This window comes from Camelus ferus, chromosome 4 (assembly GCF_009834535.1).
Source record: "Camelus ferus isolate YT-003-E chromosome 4, BCGSAC_Cfer_1.0, whole genome shotgun sequence".
Lineage (NCBI taxonomy): Eukaryota > Metazoa > Chordata > Mammalia > Artiodactyla > Camelidae > Camelus > Camelus ferus.
Genome location: NC_045699.1, coordinates 52,132,582 through 52,151,298, shown reverse-complemented (window position 1 = coordinate 52,151,298; position 18,717 = coordinate 52,132,582). Strand labels below are relative to the sequence as shown.

General features: G+C 49.0%; 1 protein-coding gene across 8 annotated transcripts in view; it reads right to left on the bottom strand.

Moving 5' to 3' along the window:
* The window catches only part of ZNF462 (zinc finger protein 462), a 134,482-nt gene that overhangs the window by 70,753 nt on the left and 45,012 nt on the right, over positions 1-18,717 (bottom strand). For 7 of the 8 annotated variants that reach the window (XR_004319382.1, XM_032478129.1, XM_032478128.1 and 4 more), the window contains 3 exons: positions 7,962-8,211; positions 1,815-7,414; positions 849-1,013 (listed from right to left, as the gene is read on the bottom strand). Coding sequence is in view for 7 of the 8 variants with exons in the window: in XM_032478129.1 (XP_032334020.1) it covers positions 849-1,013; positions 1,815-7,414; positions 7,962-8,181 (5,985 nt within the window). In the remaining variant the exon portion in view is untranslated. The remainder of the gene's footprint in view (positions 1-848; positions 1,014-1,814; positions 7,415-7,961; positions 8,212-18,717) is intronic. The other variant, XM_032478133.1, reaches the window with a different exon arrangement.

Below are 18,717 nucleotides of genomic sequence, written 5' to 3'. Positions count from 1 at the left end.
TTTACCTCCATGACACGTTAGCAAAACAGGACGCCAGATCAAGAAGGGCGGATGACAGAAATATATCCACGTATCCAGAGAGAGAGAGAGAGAGAGAGAGAGAGCGCGCAGAGCCCTGAACTAACCTCTCTGCTCAAAGCTGATCAGTGCTTAGCAACATCCTGGAAGGCAGAGATGGCGGCTTGGTCATCGAAACAGTGGCTGATCTTAGGATTATGATGTTCAGAACAGGTGGCCTCATACAGGTCAGGGGAAGAAGGCAGGCGCTTGTCAGCAACATATGGGGAGATGGGGTGGAGGGGACAAATCAGGTCAACAGGCTCTTAGGGTCAACTGGGACTTGAAGGCTTTCAGTTTTAGATTTCCTGTTTCTTACACTGTGCGGAGGACCCAGGATAAGAAGTGAAAGACAGATCCTCCTGGGCTCCCTGCACATCCGCCAGGAGAGAAGAGCAAGAAGTCAGGCAGTGGGAGAAGAGGATGGGAACAGAACCCACTGAACTCCTCCCCAGAGCTCGGGCCACTCTGGAAGAGCAAACACCTAATGGCACTAAATGCAGCACAGAAAGGTAACCCAAAGCCTTCAGTCCCAAGAGGCCCGGATCTTCTGTTTCCAACAAACTATCCACGGAGAAGGGAACCAGATCGAACGCAACCGAGTCGACACACGGAAGATGAGGAGGCTCCAACCTGCAACGAAATCACAACAAGCCAGACCGATCCCAGCACAACTCAGGAACGCCCCGGCTCGGGCATGCCCTTTCCCGAGGGGCCTTGAGCAGCGGCGCGAGAGAGGCGCTCGAACGGCTCCCACAAGGGCTCGTCATCCAAACCTTCCCGGTTCTCACCTTGACGGTGGCGGACACGGCCGGGACACTGCCGTACTGGACGTGCTTGCGGAGGTGGTTGCAGATGGCCCGGAGCGTCGGGTGCACTTCCACACAGAATTTACACTTGTAGCCCACCACCTTCCTCTCCTTGATCTTTGGCACCTCTTCTAAGTGACCAAAAGGCTGGTAAAATACAGTGGTAGCCATCAGTACTCCGAGCCCTCCCTCAACGGCCGGCATTTATTCTTGTCGCTTACTAGCAGATTTTACGTTAAGGCGGATTAGCAGGTTAAAAACCAAGGGAGAGATATGCGAGCATTTTTTTTTTAACATAACGAATTCGTCAGAGCCGTGGTGCGCTGCCAACTACGCGGAGTCTCTGAAACCCACGTAGGTTCCAACTTGTGAGGAGAGACGATCTCTGTGCGGAAGCCTCATCGTCACTGCCACCAAGTTACTGGGTTTTCAAACCAACGTTTCAACTAACGCAGGTCAAACGTTGCATAGCTATGCCATGAGCGAACTTCTTGACCAAAAAAAAAAAAAAAAAAAAAAAGTAAAAAAAAAAAAAATCTACTCCTGGAGAGGTTAGGTTCGTGGAGCGGACACTGCAAACCAACACATGGCTGAGAAGTCCTAGTGATACCAAGAGACGGCCCACAACTGCCTCAGAAAAGAGAGCGAGCGTCGTCATGGAACTAAGCCTCGGAGAAGGCTACTTGGCAGAAAGAAATACAGAAAAACCACCCGACCCTCCCCTGGGGAGCCTCGGGAGGGGCGGGAGGGAAGGGGACTGGGCCGTGGAGAAGGGTGAGCAGAGACTGGGGGGCAACCAAGCTCGAAATGTTTAATCGACTTATTGAGCTCTCTGGCAAGCTAAGTCACTAGGAAGCCCGGAGCGGTCTGGCTGGCAGCGAAGTAGTGCATGTGGGCACCAGTGATGAGAGGCCTCCTGGGGGAAGGGAAATCAAAACATATCCTTACCCTCTCTTGTTTGAAATCTGCAAAAGCACCATCTGCATATTTCTGCTTGCTCAAAAGCTGTTTCCGCCTCTCCTGACGTTTGGCACGCTTCTGGAATTCCTCATTGTGAACGTTCAAGTGCGAGGTCAGCTCCGCCGTGCTTTGCAGTTTGCTGTCACAGTGCTTGCACTGGTAGGTGGAGCTCTGTGGGCGGGGGCCGCCGCCCAGGATGACGAAGTCCCTCTTGAGGTCCCGACTGTGGTGGTCCGTGTAATGCATGCACAGCAGCTCGGCTGTGCTGAAGGACAGCTTGAAGCACTTGATGCAGCGGAACGGGAGCCACTCGACGTCCTGACCTTCGCTTCCCTCCACCTCGGCTTTCTCGAAGCTGCCTCGCTCCTCCTCTTCCATCAGCACCGGCTTCTCGTGCTCATCCGCGTAGACGGCGGTGAAGTAGCCCCCCAACTTGCTGGCGTGCTGCTTCTTGGGGAACACCCCTGGGTGGCGCTTCATGTAATGGGACACGATGCCCTTCTTGCTGCAGGACTGGAAGGAGCACAGAGAGCACTTCTTCTTCTCCACGGCCCGCCGGAGCTCCTCGCTGAGCTGCGGGGAGTCGTCCTTGGGCGGCGACGGGATGATCACCTTGTTGGGCTTGTCGCTGATGGTCCTGGAGGCCGCCAGGCAGTGGGTGTAGTAGGCGTCGATGTCGTGGCGCTTCTGGTAGTGGGCGGCCAGCCCTTTGCGGATGGGGTTGGTGTAGGCACACAGGGCACACTTGAAGAGGTTGTTCTTGCCCTCCGGCTGGGCGCGCACGTTGTTGTGCTTGATGCGGTAGTGCCGGGCGATGCCCTTCCTCGTGGAGCAGAAGTACTTGCAGAGCTGACAGCGGAACACAGTGTGGGAGACCAGGTGCGAGGTAGTGAAGTGAGACGTGGACTCCTCTCCCACCTCTTCCTCGGTCACGGAGACCTGGGAGGGGCTGACTTCAGTGGTTATCTCGGGCTCCAGGGACACCGGCAGCTTCGGGGGCGACTGGGAAAAGACATCAAATTCAGGCTGGTTGTGATACTTCTCATAGTGGATCTTGAGTTTCTCCAGAGTGCCGTGCGTGTAGGGGCACAGTTTGCAGCGGTAGGCGCCGTACCCTTGCTTGAAGATCCTGCTTGTCTCCTCCACGTCGTTCTGGGCTATGTCGGCAGGCTGCTCCACGTCGTGCACGAAGTCCTCGGCGGTCACCTTGATGGCCGGGTGCCGCTTCTGGTAGTGGGTCAGGACGCCGTGGATGCGCGTGTTGATGTAGGGGCAGTGCCTGCACTTGTAGACGGCGCCCGGGTTGATGTCGATGTCCTGGGCAAAGTCGGCAGCCTTCACTTTCATGCCCGGGTGCTTCTTCCCGTAATGGGTCAGAAGGCCGTGCAGGTTGTTATACTCAGACTGGCACACCGTGCACTGGTACGGGGTGGAGGATATGGCGGGGTTGGCCGATGCGAGCTGGATGCTCTTCTCCGGGGAAAGTCTTGCGTCCTCTGGGCATTCGGCTTCCTGCTCCGGGAGCGGAGCCGGCATACTGTTTTCACAATTCACCGGGCCCACCAGCTCTTCAGATGCGGAGAGGGGATTCTCGACAGCATCTTTCTCCTTGATGATATCCAGCAGCACCGACTCGTCCCCATTCATGGCCCAGGGGTGGAAGGCTTGGTAGTGATTGGTGATGTCCCAGATGGAGACGGCTTCAAAAACACAGTCTCTGCACCTGTACGTTTTGGCTTCAGCGGTCATCGTGAGAGAGGGGGGGGACGGGTCCGGCCCAGCCCAGAGCTTGGTAGCCATGTACGTGTAGTCAACGTAATGCTCGGGGTGCCTCCTTTGGTAATGGAGGAGCAAACCACTGGGCTCCGTGTGGGAATAGATGCACCACTCGCAGTGGTAGCCGGCGTCTATCAAGCCGTCGAGGAACGCCCACCGCATGATGGACGTGACCGTGGCCTTCAGGGCAGGGTGGTCTTTCTTGATGTGCTTCCTCAGTGCATAGAAGTAGGGGGAGGTGTACGAGCACTGCCTACATTTGAGTGCTCGGAGTTTCGTTTTGTCCCGCTCCACGTTCGAGGGAGGCATCAGCACGCAACTGGCAGGCTTCTTCTGGTTCCGGTCACAGAGGCTTCGGATGGTGGCTGTGTGCTGCCGGATCACGTCCGCGTTGGCCTTGAAGTCTCGGTGCTTCTTCTGATAGTGAATGAGGACACCTTTGACCGTCCGGTTCCCATAATCACAGTGCTGGCAAAAGAACATCTCGTTCTCCACGGGAGGGCCGTCTCTCTCGGAGCCGCTGCGGTTGAGCTGTTGCATGGGGGCAGGTGGCCGGGGGGAGCCTTGGGGCCCCTCGGCCCCTCTCATCATTGCAGCTGTGGGAGGAGCCTGTCTGATATATTTGGCAGTAACCTTTATTTCTGGGTGTCTTTTCTGGTAGTGGACCAGGACTCCCACAACGGACCGATTGCTGTAGGAGCAGTGTTTGCAGTAGTAAAGCTCAGTACTGAGGTCTGGTGGCGGGGGTGGTGGGGGGGGTGGGGAACCCATGGTGGACATTTTGGGAGACATTGGAGCACCCACCTCAAATGATAACTGAGAAAGGGCAGAGCCCCTGTCCACAGACACCATTCGCATGGTTTTCTGGATCCTAAAGTACGAAGCCTTTTCTTCGGGGTGTTTCTTCTGATAGTGAACCAACACGGAGTGCATGTTGGGGCTCGCGAAGGAGCAGACGTCACAGTCGTAAACGACAACGGTGTTGACCGAGGGGTCCTTCTGATTTTCACATTCTGGAGGAAAAGTCTTCGAAGGAGTGTTTTTACTGAACGGGGCTGGCAGACCGCCACCACGGGCCACCGGAGTGGACGTGGCCATGCTCTTGGGAGCCGAGTTCAGAATCTCCCTCAGCGTCTGGGATTCCGTGTTCAGCCCCTCCTGCTGCTCCACCACGTAGCTCGAAAAGATCATCGCGTTGTTAATCTTCACGGTGGGATGCATTCTTTGGTAATGCGGCATCAGGCTTCGGACGTTCGGGCTCGTGTAGGAACAAAAACGACACCGGTAGATCAGGTCCGAGTGGTCAAAGTTGAGGACATTCATGGCTTCTGGGTGGTGCTCACCGTAATGCTGCTGCAGGTCTTCAAAGTTGGTGTAATCGATGTAGCATTCCAGGCATCGGTACACCGCGCTGTGATCATTGGGGTCCAAGATGTACCGAAAGCTGAACTTAATGTACGGGTGCATGCGCTGGTAGTGGGTGCTGACGCTCCGGGCAGATTTGTTGTTAAAGTCACAGTGTTTGCAATAATAAAGCCTTCCCGAGTCGCTAAAGTCCGTGTTTTCATTATTATGCTCAGTTCCGTAGATAGGAGTCGGAGTGCTAAGCAGAGCCGTACTGGAAACCTGGTGATCTTTCACGTTCGTGGACGAGCCGTAATAATCCTCTTCATCTTCGGAAAGGGTGAGCTCTATCTCGGCCCCATTGGTGGCGTTGTAATCATGGGTGACAGTTCTGAAGCTGGGCTCCTTCTGGGGGTCAGGGGCATCTCTCGCCCAGATCTGTTGGGCAGAGAAGGGGGTGGGCCCCTCCATGATGGTCTCTGTTGGCTCTTCCTCCCTGTCCAGCTCCACCTCGATCTCCACCTCATGGTCTTCCTCTTCCTCCTCATCATCCTCCACGTTGATCACCGCATCTTCCTGCTGTTTGGTTTGGTTAATTTTGCTCTGCAGGTTGCTTGCGATCTCATCAATCCTGGTCCTCTTCTTCACGGGTGATAAGTCAAGAGGGAAGTCATTCGCGAGTTTCCTGGCGGCCTTAGCAACAAAATTGTTCTTGGAAGACAACCCAAGAATTGAGGTCTGGCTTTTCTTCACAGTGTTGCTGGAAGAGGGGTGGCTGTCGGTCTCACTCTCCAATGGCAGGCTTGAGGGTTGCCCCTCGAATTTTGGCAAGTTGTCACAGAAGGAGTGTTTGTGCTGCTGATGGACTCTCAGCCCTTTCAGAGTCGTGGTGGAGTAACTACACATGGTGCACTTGTACGGGTGCAGGGGCGGGGCTGGCACAGGTGGTGGTGGGGGCGGTGGCGGCTGGGGCTGGGGTGGCACCTGATGTTGCGTCTGTAGCTGTGGTGGCTGCGGCTGTGACGGAGGTGGTGGAGGAGGCGGGGGTGGTGGGGGTGGCGGCTGCTGCTGCTGCAAGGGGTCCAGCATGATCCCCGACTTTCTACCGTTGATGCTGGAGCTCTCGTAAGACAGTACACCTTCATTCAGTGAGGAAGAAATGCTTTCACTCTGGGAATTCACAGCATCCCAATCTGATGTGGTACCCGTGTGACACTGTTTGTGAGCCCCGAGTTTTAATGAGCTCTTGCAAGTAAACGGACATTCGTCACATTTGTAGACAGCGGTCTTTCCAGATAAGTGGATGTTTTCTATGTGGCGGGAGATGCTACGCCGATGCATGGTGAGGAAAGGACAAAAGGGGCACTGGAACCTATTCATGAACCTTCTAAACGGAATCCCCTTGGTCTCCAGTAACTTGTTGCCGTCGGAGCCCATCAGCTGCTCCGCAGACATGCCTGCTGTCTGGTGATCCATGGCATTCAAACCGTTCTCACTGTCTATCTCATTTAACTCTTCATCAGAACTCGAGTCATTCAGCATGCTGTTCGTTTCCAGGTCGGCAGGAGAACTGCTCATGTCAGTCATTCCGTAACGGGATCGCTCCGCCAAGTTAACGAGGCCGGAATTGTGAGGTGACTTCGGCTTCATCTGAGGGTAAGACATGGGTGAAAACTTGGAAGCAGAAGAAGAGTTGGGTCTCATGATGGAGTTGCCGACGGAGCTCCTGTAGTTGGAGACATTAGTGCTGGGCATCTCCCGGCTGGCGGTGTTCATGGACAAATAGGTGGAATTGGAAGGGGGGCTGGGGGCGTTCTTGTTCTGCACATCAGGCAGGTTAGTCCCTTCTTGCTGCTGCCTGAGACTGGAAAGGATCTTGACCATGCTGCGGTGCTTCTTCATCATGTGGTCACACCAGCGTTCTCGGCGGGGGGTCTGATAGCTGCACCACTCACAGCAAAAGTTGCCTCGAGACTTGGTCAAAGGCTTGACCATGGATTCTAAGATGCTGCGCTCCACCACCTCCGCGGGCAGTTCCTTGCAGGGGTCCTGCAGAGACACGGGAGGGACCACTGGGTCTGGCACCGGAGCAGGGGCTGGGGGAGGAGCAGTGGTCTCCTTCAAATTGTTTTTGTGATACATCTTCTGATGCTTAATTATTCTTGCCCTCCGTGGTGACTTGTACGTGCAAAACTGGCAGGAGAAGACCTTTCCAAATCCCTCATGCATCATGATATTATAGTTTAAGGACCCTGGAACAGGGGGGCCCACCGAACTCCCTTCAGCTTGAGCTCCGTGGACCTTCCTAGTGTGTTCAATGAGGAGGTTTTTTGACCTGAAGTAGCGTACGCAGAACTTGCACTGAAAAAACTTGTTTGTTGGTTTGGGATTAGGGGCAATATGCTGACCGTAATATCCTGGACTATGGCCATAGTAACTTCCGGTCCCCAGCGCAGTTGCATTTTGACCTAAAGAGAGAGCATAAGGTAAGTGGGAAGAGAAATGCAAAGCAAAAGAGAATCAAGAAACTCAATCATGCAAATCAGTTTTTCTTTTCAATTCTTCTTCATTAATAAACATCACGTTCAAAAGACTGAAAGACTGAACATCTCACGATGAGACCCTGAAGAACGTTAATGAAGCCTTGATGAACATACGCATGTTGCTTCTCATGGACGAAGATGCAGCGCTGGCCTTCAGATACGATACTCACCTCATCTCTATCCATGTGCCACAGAGCTAGGAAAATGTAAGTTTCACAAACTGCAGTATTCCTTCTAGAACTTTCCAAGATACTACACTGTTCTCCAAATTGAAGGGAAACTAAGAGACATAAGGAAGCTGAAAGCTCAATAAACCTAGGCTACTCAAGAAGAGAAACATGGTGCCTCCACCACAGAAATGGCTCACAAAGAGCAGGAAGCTCTGTAGAAGCCATGTACGTCGAGAACCACAGCTCAAGAGAGATGAGGCCAGCAAAATACGTCAGCTATGCCAAGGCCGAGACACATTTACCTGATAAATCCTCTGCAATTGCAAATTCATCCTTTATGGATGAAAACTCCATCTCTGTCTGGTTACTGGCGTTCATGGACCCAGATCTTGGCTCATTCGCATTGTCTTCGGCAACGTCCGTCGGCTGCAGAAATGCCGTGTGGACATCCTGGATGTGAGCCTTGAGATCTTCATAAGACGGTGCTCTGAAGTCACAGCCATCGCACTGAAGCACCTCCATGATCTGGGTCTACTCTCTCACATTAGGAACCTGAGGCAGAAGTCAGAACAAAACACCTTAAGGACTGTGCTAACTGCATGCCCCAAGCTGATAGGCTGCAAGTCCACGAATGGAAAAATTTCCAGCATCAGCAGATTTCTCGCGCTGAACTTGGCCAGATTAAGCACCAGCCAAAGAAAGAAAGTCAGACATAATAGGGATGATGCCCTTGACTTCATAACTTCAAAGAAAGGGAAAAAAAAACAGATAAACTTTTTCAAGCTTGATATTATATATCTTCAAACGCCATTTGTCAAGGAAACCCTGAATACTTCCAAAGTTTGAGCAGTTTCTGAATTGCTTGACTGAATTCAAATTTCTTGGTAAAGTTAATACTGATTTTGATTCTGGCTGGGACCCATTTTCTTTTTGAACCAGAACCTTCTCAGAAGTAAACAGGAGGCCTGTACGGAAGAAAGGACAAACTTCAGTCTTCATTAGCTGTTTTAATACTAGAAAATTGATGTTTCATCACCAAATGGTGAATGTGCATTGAATCTCGGAGTGGCAGTCACAAGAGATTTTATTGTGCATTTTCTTCTTCTATTATCTTAAGTGATATTGGGGTACACCTCCTTCCTCCCCCCCCCAAACAGTTTAGTTTTTTTTTTCATGAGCTAAATGGTTATTTGCTTTTTACTACCTACCAATTATAACCTAACAGCTTCTCTAATCTAATTAGGTCATAAAATATTTCTCACGAGATTCTCAAACACGCAACTTCAGATGACAGTCCAGTTCCGAGTTTCAGGCTGCACCTTGGTACCCTCCATTTACATTAAGGCGACAGAAAGGCGTGGTTTGGAAGAATGGCTCCTAAGTCAGGACTTGCCTCTTTTTCCATTTCTGCCCTTTACAAATGTGAGGTGCCTCCTTGGCCATAAAAAAAAAAAAAAAAAAAAAAAAAGGTCAGCGAACCTGATTTAGAAAAAAGCAAAACTTGCCCAGCTACCTTTGTTCTGTTGTTTACGGTGTGATTGAAAGATACAGAGAGTGTCCCAAGAACTCAATGGAGAGGCTCACCGTTAAGAAGTTAAAAAATGTCCTATAAGGCACAGTCCTGCTTCTCGTCACCTACATCCTGCATGGAGATACCCAGTTATTATCTTAATGAGTGAGTTACTTCACTGAGCTCGCTGCAAACTCTATTGAGTTGCTGTAATCTAGAACCAGATGCCCAAGAACTAAAGTCATAAGCCACATCTTTCTCTACTTTTACTGCATAGGAAACGTTCTCTACTTGTATTGTAAAAGGGCAATGACTTCTGCAGGAGGAGGAACATCTAGTGATATGTCAAAGCAGTGCAAGGCACTATGGCAGGATTTTCTCTGAAAGAATGCTCCTGCTGATACCGCCTGCTAAAATAACTTCTGGCAAATCCAGCTCTGGACCGCCTGAGCTTGCAGAGTGAGACACAGCTATTTACCTCCTCTTCTTCCACCCAGCAATTTATCCCTTTTTTTCCCCCCAATAAACACACAAACGGTGCACCAGAGTCTTTGCAGCTAACTCAGTCTCCATATTCCCAGCTCCACCAGCTTTTATGTCCCAGCCGCCCCAACCCAACGTGTGTGGAAGAGGTTGCTATCAGCTCTGGATCAAATTACAGCCGTCCCGGAGGCCCCACCCCACTTCTCCTTTCGCCTAGCCCATTAGACCTGAAAACAAATTTTTCCATAGTGCAGACGACTCCTCCTGCATTTAGAACACTTCACAGAAGGGGGAAAAAAAAAAAAAAAAAAGAAGCAAGCAGATCATCCAGTGTGCGCTCCCCACCCCCACCCCAGCTTAGTCCTTTCATCTCCGCCAAACAAGCCACAGCTCTGCTGAATGTGTTTATCACACTTTGAAGAGATAGGAGCCCCTGCGTCACTCGAGCTCTAAGACTCACTAAGCTGCCCTAGTCCTCTGGGCTTTAGGTGCGGCCATTTTAGCTCAGGGCTGCTCCTCCGAGCACGACATGGCTTCTCTGGGGTGCTGCTGGGCGGGCTCTCAGGATGAACAGGAGGGGAGCCGGCCTGGGCCCCCCCTCTGCTCCTCTCCTCCCAACAAAGAAGGAACTGTTTGCCTCCCTTCCCGAAAAAGCAGCACCTTTCTCCTCCTCGAATGTCATTCACCAGGATCTCCGAAGGTTCTTTTATCCCATGATTGATGGGCTGGGTCCTGAGTCCCAGCACAGCCCTGGTTATTGCAGGACAGTCCTGGACCAGACCCTGGGCTACAGCAGGATTTGGGGTGGGGGGTGGGGGTGAGGGTGGGCTGGAGGGGGGAACCTCCAGAATGCCTTGGCTTCTTGGGAGTTGTCCTTCCACACACAGAAGACATACCATCCGACTCTGCTTGCCAGATTCCAAAGTCTAATGACCTTTGTTAATCACCAGCCAGTCTGTCTGCATCAGCAGACCCTGCCAACAGGCACACCCTTCAACACAAAGGCTGTAGCTATTCCTTTTAAAAGAGGTTCTCTGAAAGCTCCATTGTGTAGCCGAGAGGAAAACAAAATCTCTTCCCTTCAAAACTTCAAGCCTTTAGAAATAACGCAACAAAAGGCTTTCTGCTGGGTGTCTTTTGGGAAGCTGGAGCCTAATTTGCACAACATCAACCCCCCAAAATGACGGATCTGCCCATGGAAAAAGCAGGGCACCTTCGGCATGAAGTCATCCACCCGAGATGAAACTCATCTCTCTGCACGGTTCTCTAACATCTTGGTGCCTTCCAAGGCTGTTATCAAGGATTCAAACTTCGCTGGATGCAAACACAAACCAACCGTCTCCTTGTTCCGCTACAAAGGAGATTAAAGGGTTAGGAGATCAGAAAAAAAAAAAAAAAAAGCCACTGATTTGGAAAAAGAAGAGATGATGAAAGTGATTTGCTAATGGGTTCTAGCTTTAATGTTGCAGACTCTACCTCAAAAATAGCTCAGAGCCTTAGAAGAGGTTAATCTCCAGGCTGCCGAGAGAACCAGCGTCAGGTACCCACTGAATGGCCTTCAATCTGAGTCCTGAAATGAGGATGTAGCCTCCGCTGAAAGCCATTTTGTCTTTGTGCGCACATTTCTCCTGGAGACACTGACAGGAGAAGAAAACAGAAATTGCCAGCATGGCCTTAACAATCAAAGACACAGAAGCCTGATGTGTTTATGAGACTGAGGGTGTACACACGGGCCAGAAGCGACAGGAGGAGGAGGAGCCGGGAACAGGGGAGGAGAGAGACAAAGAAAACTGGACCTGAGGATGACCCATCCATCAACCCGAGCATGTTTTTGCAGCAGATGGTAATCCTCTGAGAAACCGACAACAAAGATGGGAGCAAACATGAGAAATACGCTCTCGCATATTGGACTGTTTCATCAACCGAGAAAGAACAGCAACCCTAAAAGGCTAAACGAGACACTGATCTGCTACCAAAATCATCACTGAAAGTGAAAAGCCTTGATCTCTTCTCAACGTGCTTTTTTAAAAAATTCTACTTTGATAATGAGATTAGCCGTATCTTCTTCCCCCACTGACCAAATCAGCAAAATCAAAAGCAGAAGAGGAAGCTTCTGAACTACCGAGAAAGAAAGAAATGCTGTTTCAAAAGGTCATGAGATGCATCTCCAAATCACTCGGGCACCACCCCCTGCCCCTATCTCCTATTCCCAGTGCAACCACTCCAGGCCCCTCAGGGTCAATCAGGTGCTGGAGGACTAGACTCAACATCACCATGGTGATGGTGCCTTAGCAGGCAGATGAAGATGGGTTTGTTCTCGAATAACCTGGCACCTAAGTCCTCCTAATGCAAACCCCCTAGACCATCCTAAGGATTCACTCCTCTTCAGGACCACTGATTACCAGTTGTTGGATTGTTCCATTGACATATATAGTTTGGGTTTTCCAAAGGTGGGGTTTTGATGGGAAACCTAAAACCCAACTTTCCCTATTCGACGAACTCTTGAAGGCATATTTCAAGAAAATCCAGATATCTTGTTAAACACCTGGAATATACACAGGAGAATGGGGGAAGGGAAGGGATGGCCACAGGCTGCTCTTTTTCAATCTGAAGGACATCAACATTCACTTCTACCCTCTGCCCGCCCACTTTCTATGCTCAGAATTCCAGGGGTCATGATGCGTCCATTTTTCTGCCACGAAGGTGAAAGGGGACAATCCACGGTTTTCTCGTGTGACCTTCCAACTCACGGCCCAGACACGACTGGAGAAGGGAGTGCCCTTGGTGTTTGAGGGAACTCTCACAGTCCAGCCACCACCAACCCTCACCCCAGTCAGCTCGGCCAGCACTGTCCCTCCCCTAAGCTGGCATGGCCCAGAAGCACCAACATGGTCTTCAACTCAAAATCCCAACCATCTCCGAATTCAAACGCGCAGGCCTTGCCCGGACCTAATCTGTTCTCTAACCGGACTGTGGACCAGAAATAAAGTTGTGAAGCACCACGGGAACAGGCATTCAGTAGCAACTAATTATAACCTTCAAAGCCTTGGAGAAATAGCACCAGAAACACCGGCAGGTGTTCCTCTGTCCACTCCAGAAACCTCGTTTCACTTGTGAGACACTGAACTCCCCAGTTCTCCTGCAACACGATTCTTAGATAAGGTTTTAGTTATTTAGCATCTTTCTTACTTTCCTTTCTTATAAATGGGAAAACCACTGGTCCAAGGACAGGCAGTGGAATGCATAAACTTTGGAATAGTTCAGCTAGAAAAACAGAAACATCAGGAACTTCAAGATCATTCCACCGATGTATTTGCAGATCGGAAACTGTTGATAGGACGAGGTCGGGGAGTTGTGGGGTGTGTTGGGAGGTGAACACTTCTAACTGCAAGCCCCAGGAGCATGGTTTGGGACGAAAGAGGAATCTGCAAGCTGAGGATGAAAAACGAGCGGGAGGGGAATCACTGACTAATCCGCTTGTGAATGTGGGCTGCTACGCTTAGCAACAAGGCATGTTCTACGTCACTACTTATCATTTACACTTGTCATGGTCCAAGTGGGAGTTCTAATAATTTAAAAATCATTTAAAGCATCTTTGCAAACAGTCCTGGATCAAGAAATCGAGCTAAAATCTCCTTTTTTGTGAAAAGGAACAGTAGTTACAGAATCAAGTTTACAAATGCAAATACAGAACACACACACACACACACACACACACACACACATGCCATGAGGTGCTTGGCCCTTGTACATACGTATGTACATGCCTTCATGTATGTATATATGAAATAAGTAATTTTCTTGATTTAATCTGAACTCAAGATACAGGCATGTACCCTCCAGATTGAAAAGGAGTTCTGTTAGAACACTTCTGAATTAAGTGCAAATGGCATATATACTATTCCCATGTTATAGGGATAAAAATAAGCCAACAAAGAACGTCCCACCACAAGCTACCTCCATCCATCTCACAACATTTGGTACAACTATAGATCCTGGCTCACCATGTGGTGTCTTCAAATGTCCTATCCAATGTTTACACTGTTCGCTACATGATCTAAGCAGTTCTGTGCACTCTTGGCAATTCACCACCCTAATGAAAGGTCTAACATATCAGGGAGGATAAATAATTAAGGAATTCAGAAGGGAGACACAGCTGTTCTTCAAAACCAAATTTCCACAAGAGAAAGGATTAATCTGCCATCACATATGTAACCCCCCAACATGCTACTGTATTGAAACAGTAGCGGAGAAATAGCCTGAGACCCTGCGTCCTGCCCATGCCCGTGGGTGGCCTCGGTTCCATGTGGTCAGCCTGGTCTACCTCTGGGACCTTGTATGTAAGCACAGAGTCTGAAGCAGGCAATCTGCTGACTAATAACCCAGTCACCCTCTGGCCAAGAATGCTAGTCTTCGGGTTCTCTCTTTTTTAGGTTTATTCTCCTGAATAAAGTTTTCAAGCTTTACAGAGCATGTTGGAGTAATATTTCCCAACAGATGCCTTTGGGATCTTTAGTAAAATGAGATGATCTAATCCAAATGACCAAAACAAAACATCATATATGGAAAGAATAAGCCATTCTGGCTGAGGGACCTGTCCTGAAGCAGGTTGTGAATGTCTAATACAGAAAGAGAGAGTACATACCTCCTGGAGAATTCACGCATTCCTTTGCAATGATATAAGGCTAACTGAGGCCAACAGGCCAATAGGCAGCCTGCCAGCTCTCCTGTCCTCAGGAAAGGAAGCGTGTGATTTGAACAAGGAGATAAAAGAGGAGAGAAGGGACTAGAAAAGAAAGGGAGGAAACAGGCTGGTATCTCAGGAGCTCTGGATTTCATTGTCCGTGAAGGGGAATCTGCAGTTCACTAGATAACTCCAGCTCTACGAAGCACCCTGACAGTATTCTCCCTGAGAAACAAAACAAAACCAAGACGCCTCCTCCCGCTGAAATTCCCAAAACGCAACCCTGACGTGAGATCCCAGATCATCTTGTTCTTTCCAATGACGGGAAACCCTTCTTCGGGTGGAATGAGTTCTCTGAAATGTCATGGCTCCATGAGCAAGTTCCCTGCAAACTCTGAAGCCATTCTGGCCTGAGCCTTGAGAACGAGAGAAGACTGACCTCTCTCCTCTAGAGCCAAACCTCACCCAAAAGGCAGAGACAGAAAACCGCGGTGTTCCTTCCTAGACTCCTCAGCATGCTGGCTGCGTTTCCACAGACACTTTGCACACTACCAGAACGCTCATTATAAAAATTGTAAAATTAAAGGGAAGTAGCAGATACGCTGCTGGGTCTTCATTACAGAACTGATTGCGACGCAGAGTAAGCAGAAGCTGCATTGGCATCTTCCACATCGCAAGGGACCACACTGTGTGCACTGAGTAGCTCCTCTGTGGGTTTGAGGGCTTCACCATCTCAGGCCTTGGGCACATCTTCACGGCCAGAGCTGTTCCTGGCACAGGAGGCCTGGCCAGCCACACAAAGCCTGAATTCTACAGTTCCACTGAATGGATCCAGAAACCATTTTAACAACTTACCTTGCTCTCTGTGACCTTCTGAGGAAAACACCAAAAACAAAACATGACATACGGTTGAGAGTCTAAGAAAGTCTTACCAAAACTTCTTTTATTTGGGGAAAAGCCCACAAAAATCCCACCCTGCTGCCTCTGAGATGTGCGCATTGCCTTGTGTTTGTGGTTTGCTCAGAAAACTCAAGACAAGTCACTTCGTGTAGACGAGAATTGTCCCGAGTCTGCCTGTAACTGTGATACACGAGGCCCCCCACCCAGGCAACGCGATGACCTCTCCGATAATTTCTTATATTTGACAAAAATGATTACACAAGGCTGGCACCTGGTCTGTCTGTCTCTCTCCACACTATGGTTCCTGATCTAACTACGTCATCAGGATGCAAGCCCTAAGCAGACTGCTTTCTGGAAAGGTAAACCATGACTGGGCTTGCGTGAATCACGAACTCTTTCAAGCTCTCCTACCCAAGGAGGCTGTGATTTATTTTTTTCTTCTCTTGGCCTCCGACGCTAGCAGAAGCCAGCAGAAAGTGGTCCTTCCCCTTTATTCAACTAACCAACTGGCACATTCAGACTCAACTGGTTGTCCCGCCCCTGCTCTGAGTAAAATAGAAAAACACCCTATGTGTTTATGTGTGGAACTGGCAGATAACCCAAGAATTAGGAACATTTTTTTTAAATGATAGCTAAGGAATGTCTTTTCCCTTGCAATCTCCAATCTACTTTCAGCAAGTAAGATTACTCCTAAAACCTGTGCACCTCAAGAACTTCTAAGCAGAAAGTTCAGACACTTGTCTGCCAACACAACAGCAGAATTTATCACCATGTGAAAACACTGCAGGGGCTCAGGTCCTTGGCCAAGCCCCACATTCCATTAATCCTTAATGATAAATCTCACCCTGCCCAACAAACTTAGGTTTTTCAGCTTATTCACTATTGGGCTGCTCAGGGAAAAGGAAAAAAAAAAAAGACAAGGATACAGAAATGTCTCTCCAGCAAGCAAAAGAATTTGTTCCCAGCAGGCGTGATGACTCTGCCTGCCACCTTCACCATGTGCAAGTCTTTCGAAGCCTTTACTTGGATCATTTTGCTAAATGACGAGATGAGACGATGCTGTTCAATGTTTTTGTACAAAGGGAGTGTTTTACAAGATTTTCTTCTCGTATTTTGAAAGATTTTTTTTTTCCTGACTTAATTCCTCCCTCACTTTTTATTATTATTCAGAGACAAATAATGGCCCAGTTTGGGATGGCTGAATCCTCCTTGTGCAAGTCTGGGCTCAAAGGTTCTCTCCTCCAAGGGGACTTCTCACAATCTATCTATTAGCCCGCTTTCCCTACCCCCATGAAATCCAGCCGCCGCTCCACAACGCTGACCACTCACCACGTTACTCTGCCTTGTAAATTCCCTCACTGTTGACATGACACCTGTTTGTCTGTGGTCTGCCTCCCTTTGCTAGGACATAAGCACCCTGAGAGCAAGCCCATGCCTGTCTATTTACACTGGTATCTTCAGCACTGGGCACAGTTCACAAGACGGGTACTCAGCAGATGTACTGAATGAACAAACGAATGAATGAATGAGAGATTCTGAATGACAGGATTCCAATCAAACATAAATAGACTGGTCAAGAGAGTTAGATTCTCCTAGTAACCCTATATTGTCATAGAGCAGTGGTCTCGACCAGGGGCAATTCTGCCCCCATCATCCCCAACCCCAGGGATTCTGGAGACATTTTTGGTTCTCACAGCTGGAGGCAGGTGTAGGGTGGTGCTATTGGCATCTAACAGGCAGAGGCCAAGAATGCTGCTAAAAATCCACAGCCTCCACAACAAAGAATGATCTGGTCCAAAATGGCAATAATGCCAAGGTTGAAAACCCTGTCACAAGTGGTCTCTAGGTATTTCCAGTCTCTGCAAATAAGCCACCTCCCTTTATAAGCTTTTCATGTGGTCCTGGCTGGGGAATCTCTGGACTAGATGATCAGTAAGTTCTCTTCCAGCTCAAAGACTATGACTCTATGGCTCAAAATGATTTTAGTAGCCTTCCTGTCATATGATAGCGTAAGTTTTTAGTTTTATTTTTCTGATTGAGATATTTTACTAAAAATTTGTCACGAAAAATCCAAGATTAAGGCGTGTAACTGGACCGCCTTTCTTTAGTGATGAGCCCCCGGCACTGATGATAATCCAGCGGGCTTTGTGGGTAAGCGGTCAATGTCAGTAACAACGGTCAAGTCCTCCAGTTAGCACATGGCCTCCAACTCAAATTTCTGTGAAAAAACATGATGCACATTTTCCCCTCCCCAACATAGAAAATGATCTTCTCTCAAAGTGATGGGGCCCCAGGCTCCTCAAAAATCACTCTTCAGGGGATGAGTACTGTATTTCTTCTGGTTTTTCTATCCTCAGGGCCCAGCACAGGTCTAGCCCCGATGAGATGTGTGGTACCAAGGAGTGTACGCATGGCTGCTTTCCAGGAGGAAATTAACCTGTAGTACCAACTCAAACCAATTTAGGAACCTAAGCAAAGCCAGAATCTTCCATGAACAGAAAAACAAAACAGAACAAAACTTAGCATTCCCTATGTGACACCATGTCCACTTCAACTAGCGAAGACGCAGCACAGTGATGGGCTGGCTACTGGGATACTAAGAACTCCAAGTCCCCACTCGTCCTTGATATCTGGGTAAGTAGCCATCCCTTTTCCTCACCATCCAAGAGGAAGAGACTCGCTGCATCATTCTACCACGTACTTAAAACACTGCTAAGCTGCCCTGAACTGACGTGACACCTGGAATCATCACGTGGGGCTACATTTGAGACTATCTGGTTGCTTTCCCTCCACAAAAAAAAAAAAAAAAAAAAACCTTTCAATTCTTATTTGCAAAGATTCTGGAAAGCCTGAGGAACAACTCTCCCCTAAAGCTCAAAACTGTATAAACCTTTTCAGTAGAGGGAAGTACGACATAATTAGGTAGGAGCAGACTTGTCTCCCCTTTGCTTCCCTGAAAAATATTGAAACAATATTATTTGTGCCTTCCTTAAGTCAAACAGAAGAATTCACTCCTAAACGTTAACTATGTAGAGATTCAAAACGTCCCACTCAAAGACCATGTCGTCCAACGCGGTCCGACATCTTCATCCTCAGAGAGAGAAACCGAAGGCTTCAGGAAAAATAACCTGCCCAAGGCTCCTGGAACATACTCTCTGAAGCCAGAAAAAAAAATCTGTTGAATTCCATAATTTGAGAAGGGAAATCGGCAGTAAAAACACTCTATAAATGTTATTCAGCTCATTAATAGCTATTCACACGTAAGAGTCCATGCCCCATATATTCTCACTAACAAGAGTCTGTCTTCACTGAGGACGCAGATTCCAGAACAACCCCCAGTGTCTCCTCTGCTCTGAATTCTACACTCAAGAGATTAACTGAAAAGGTGCAAAATCCAATCGTCTGCAGTTTGACTGTTCAAAGATCTTCTTAGGCACACAAGGCGGTGTGCGCGTGCTTTGCAAACACATTTGGAAGATGG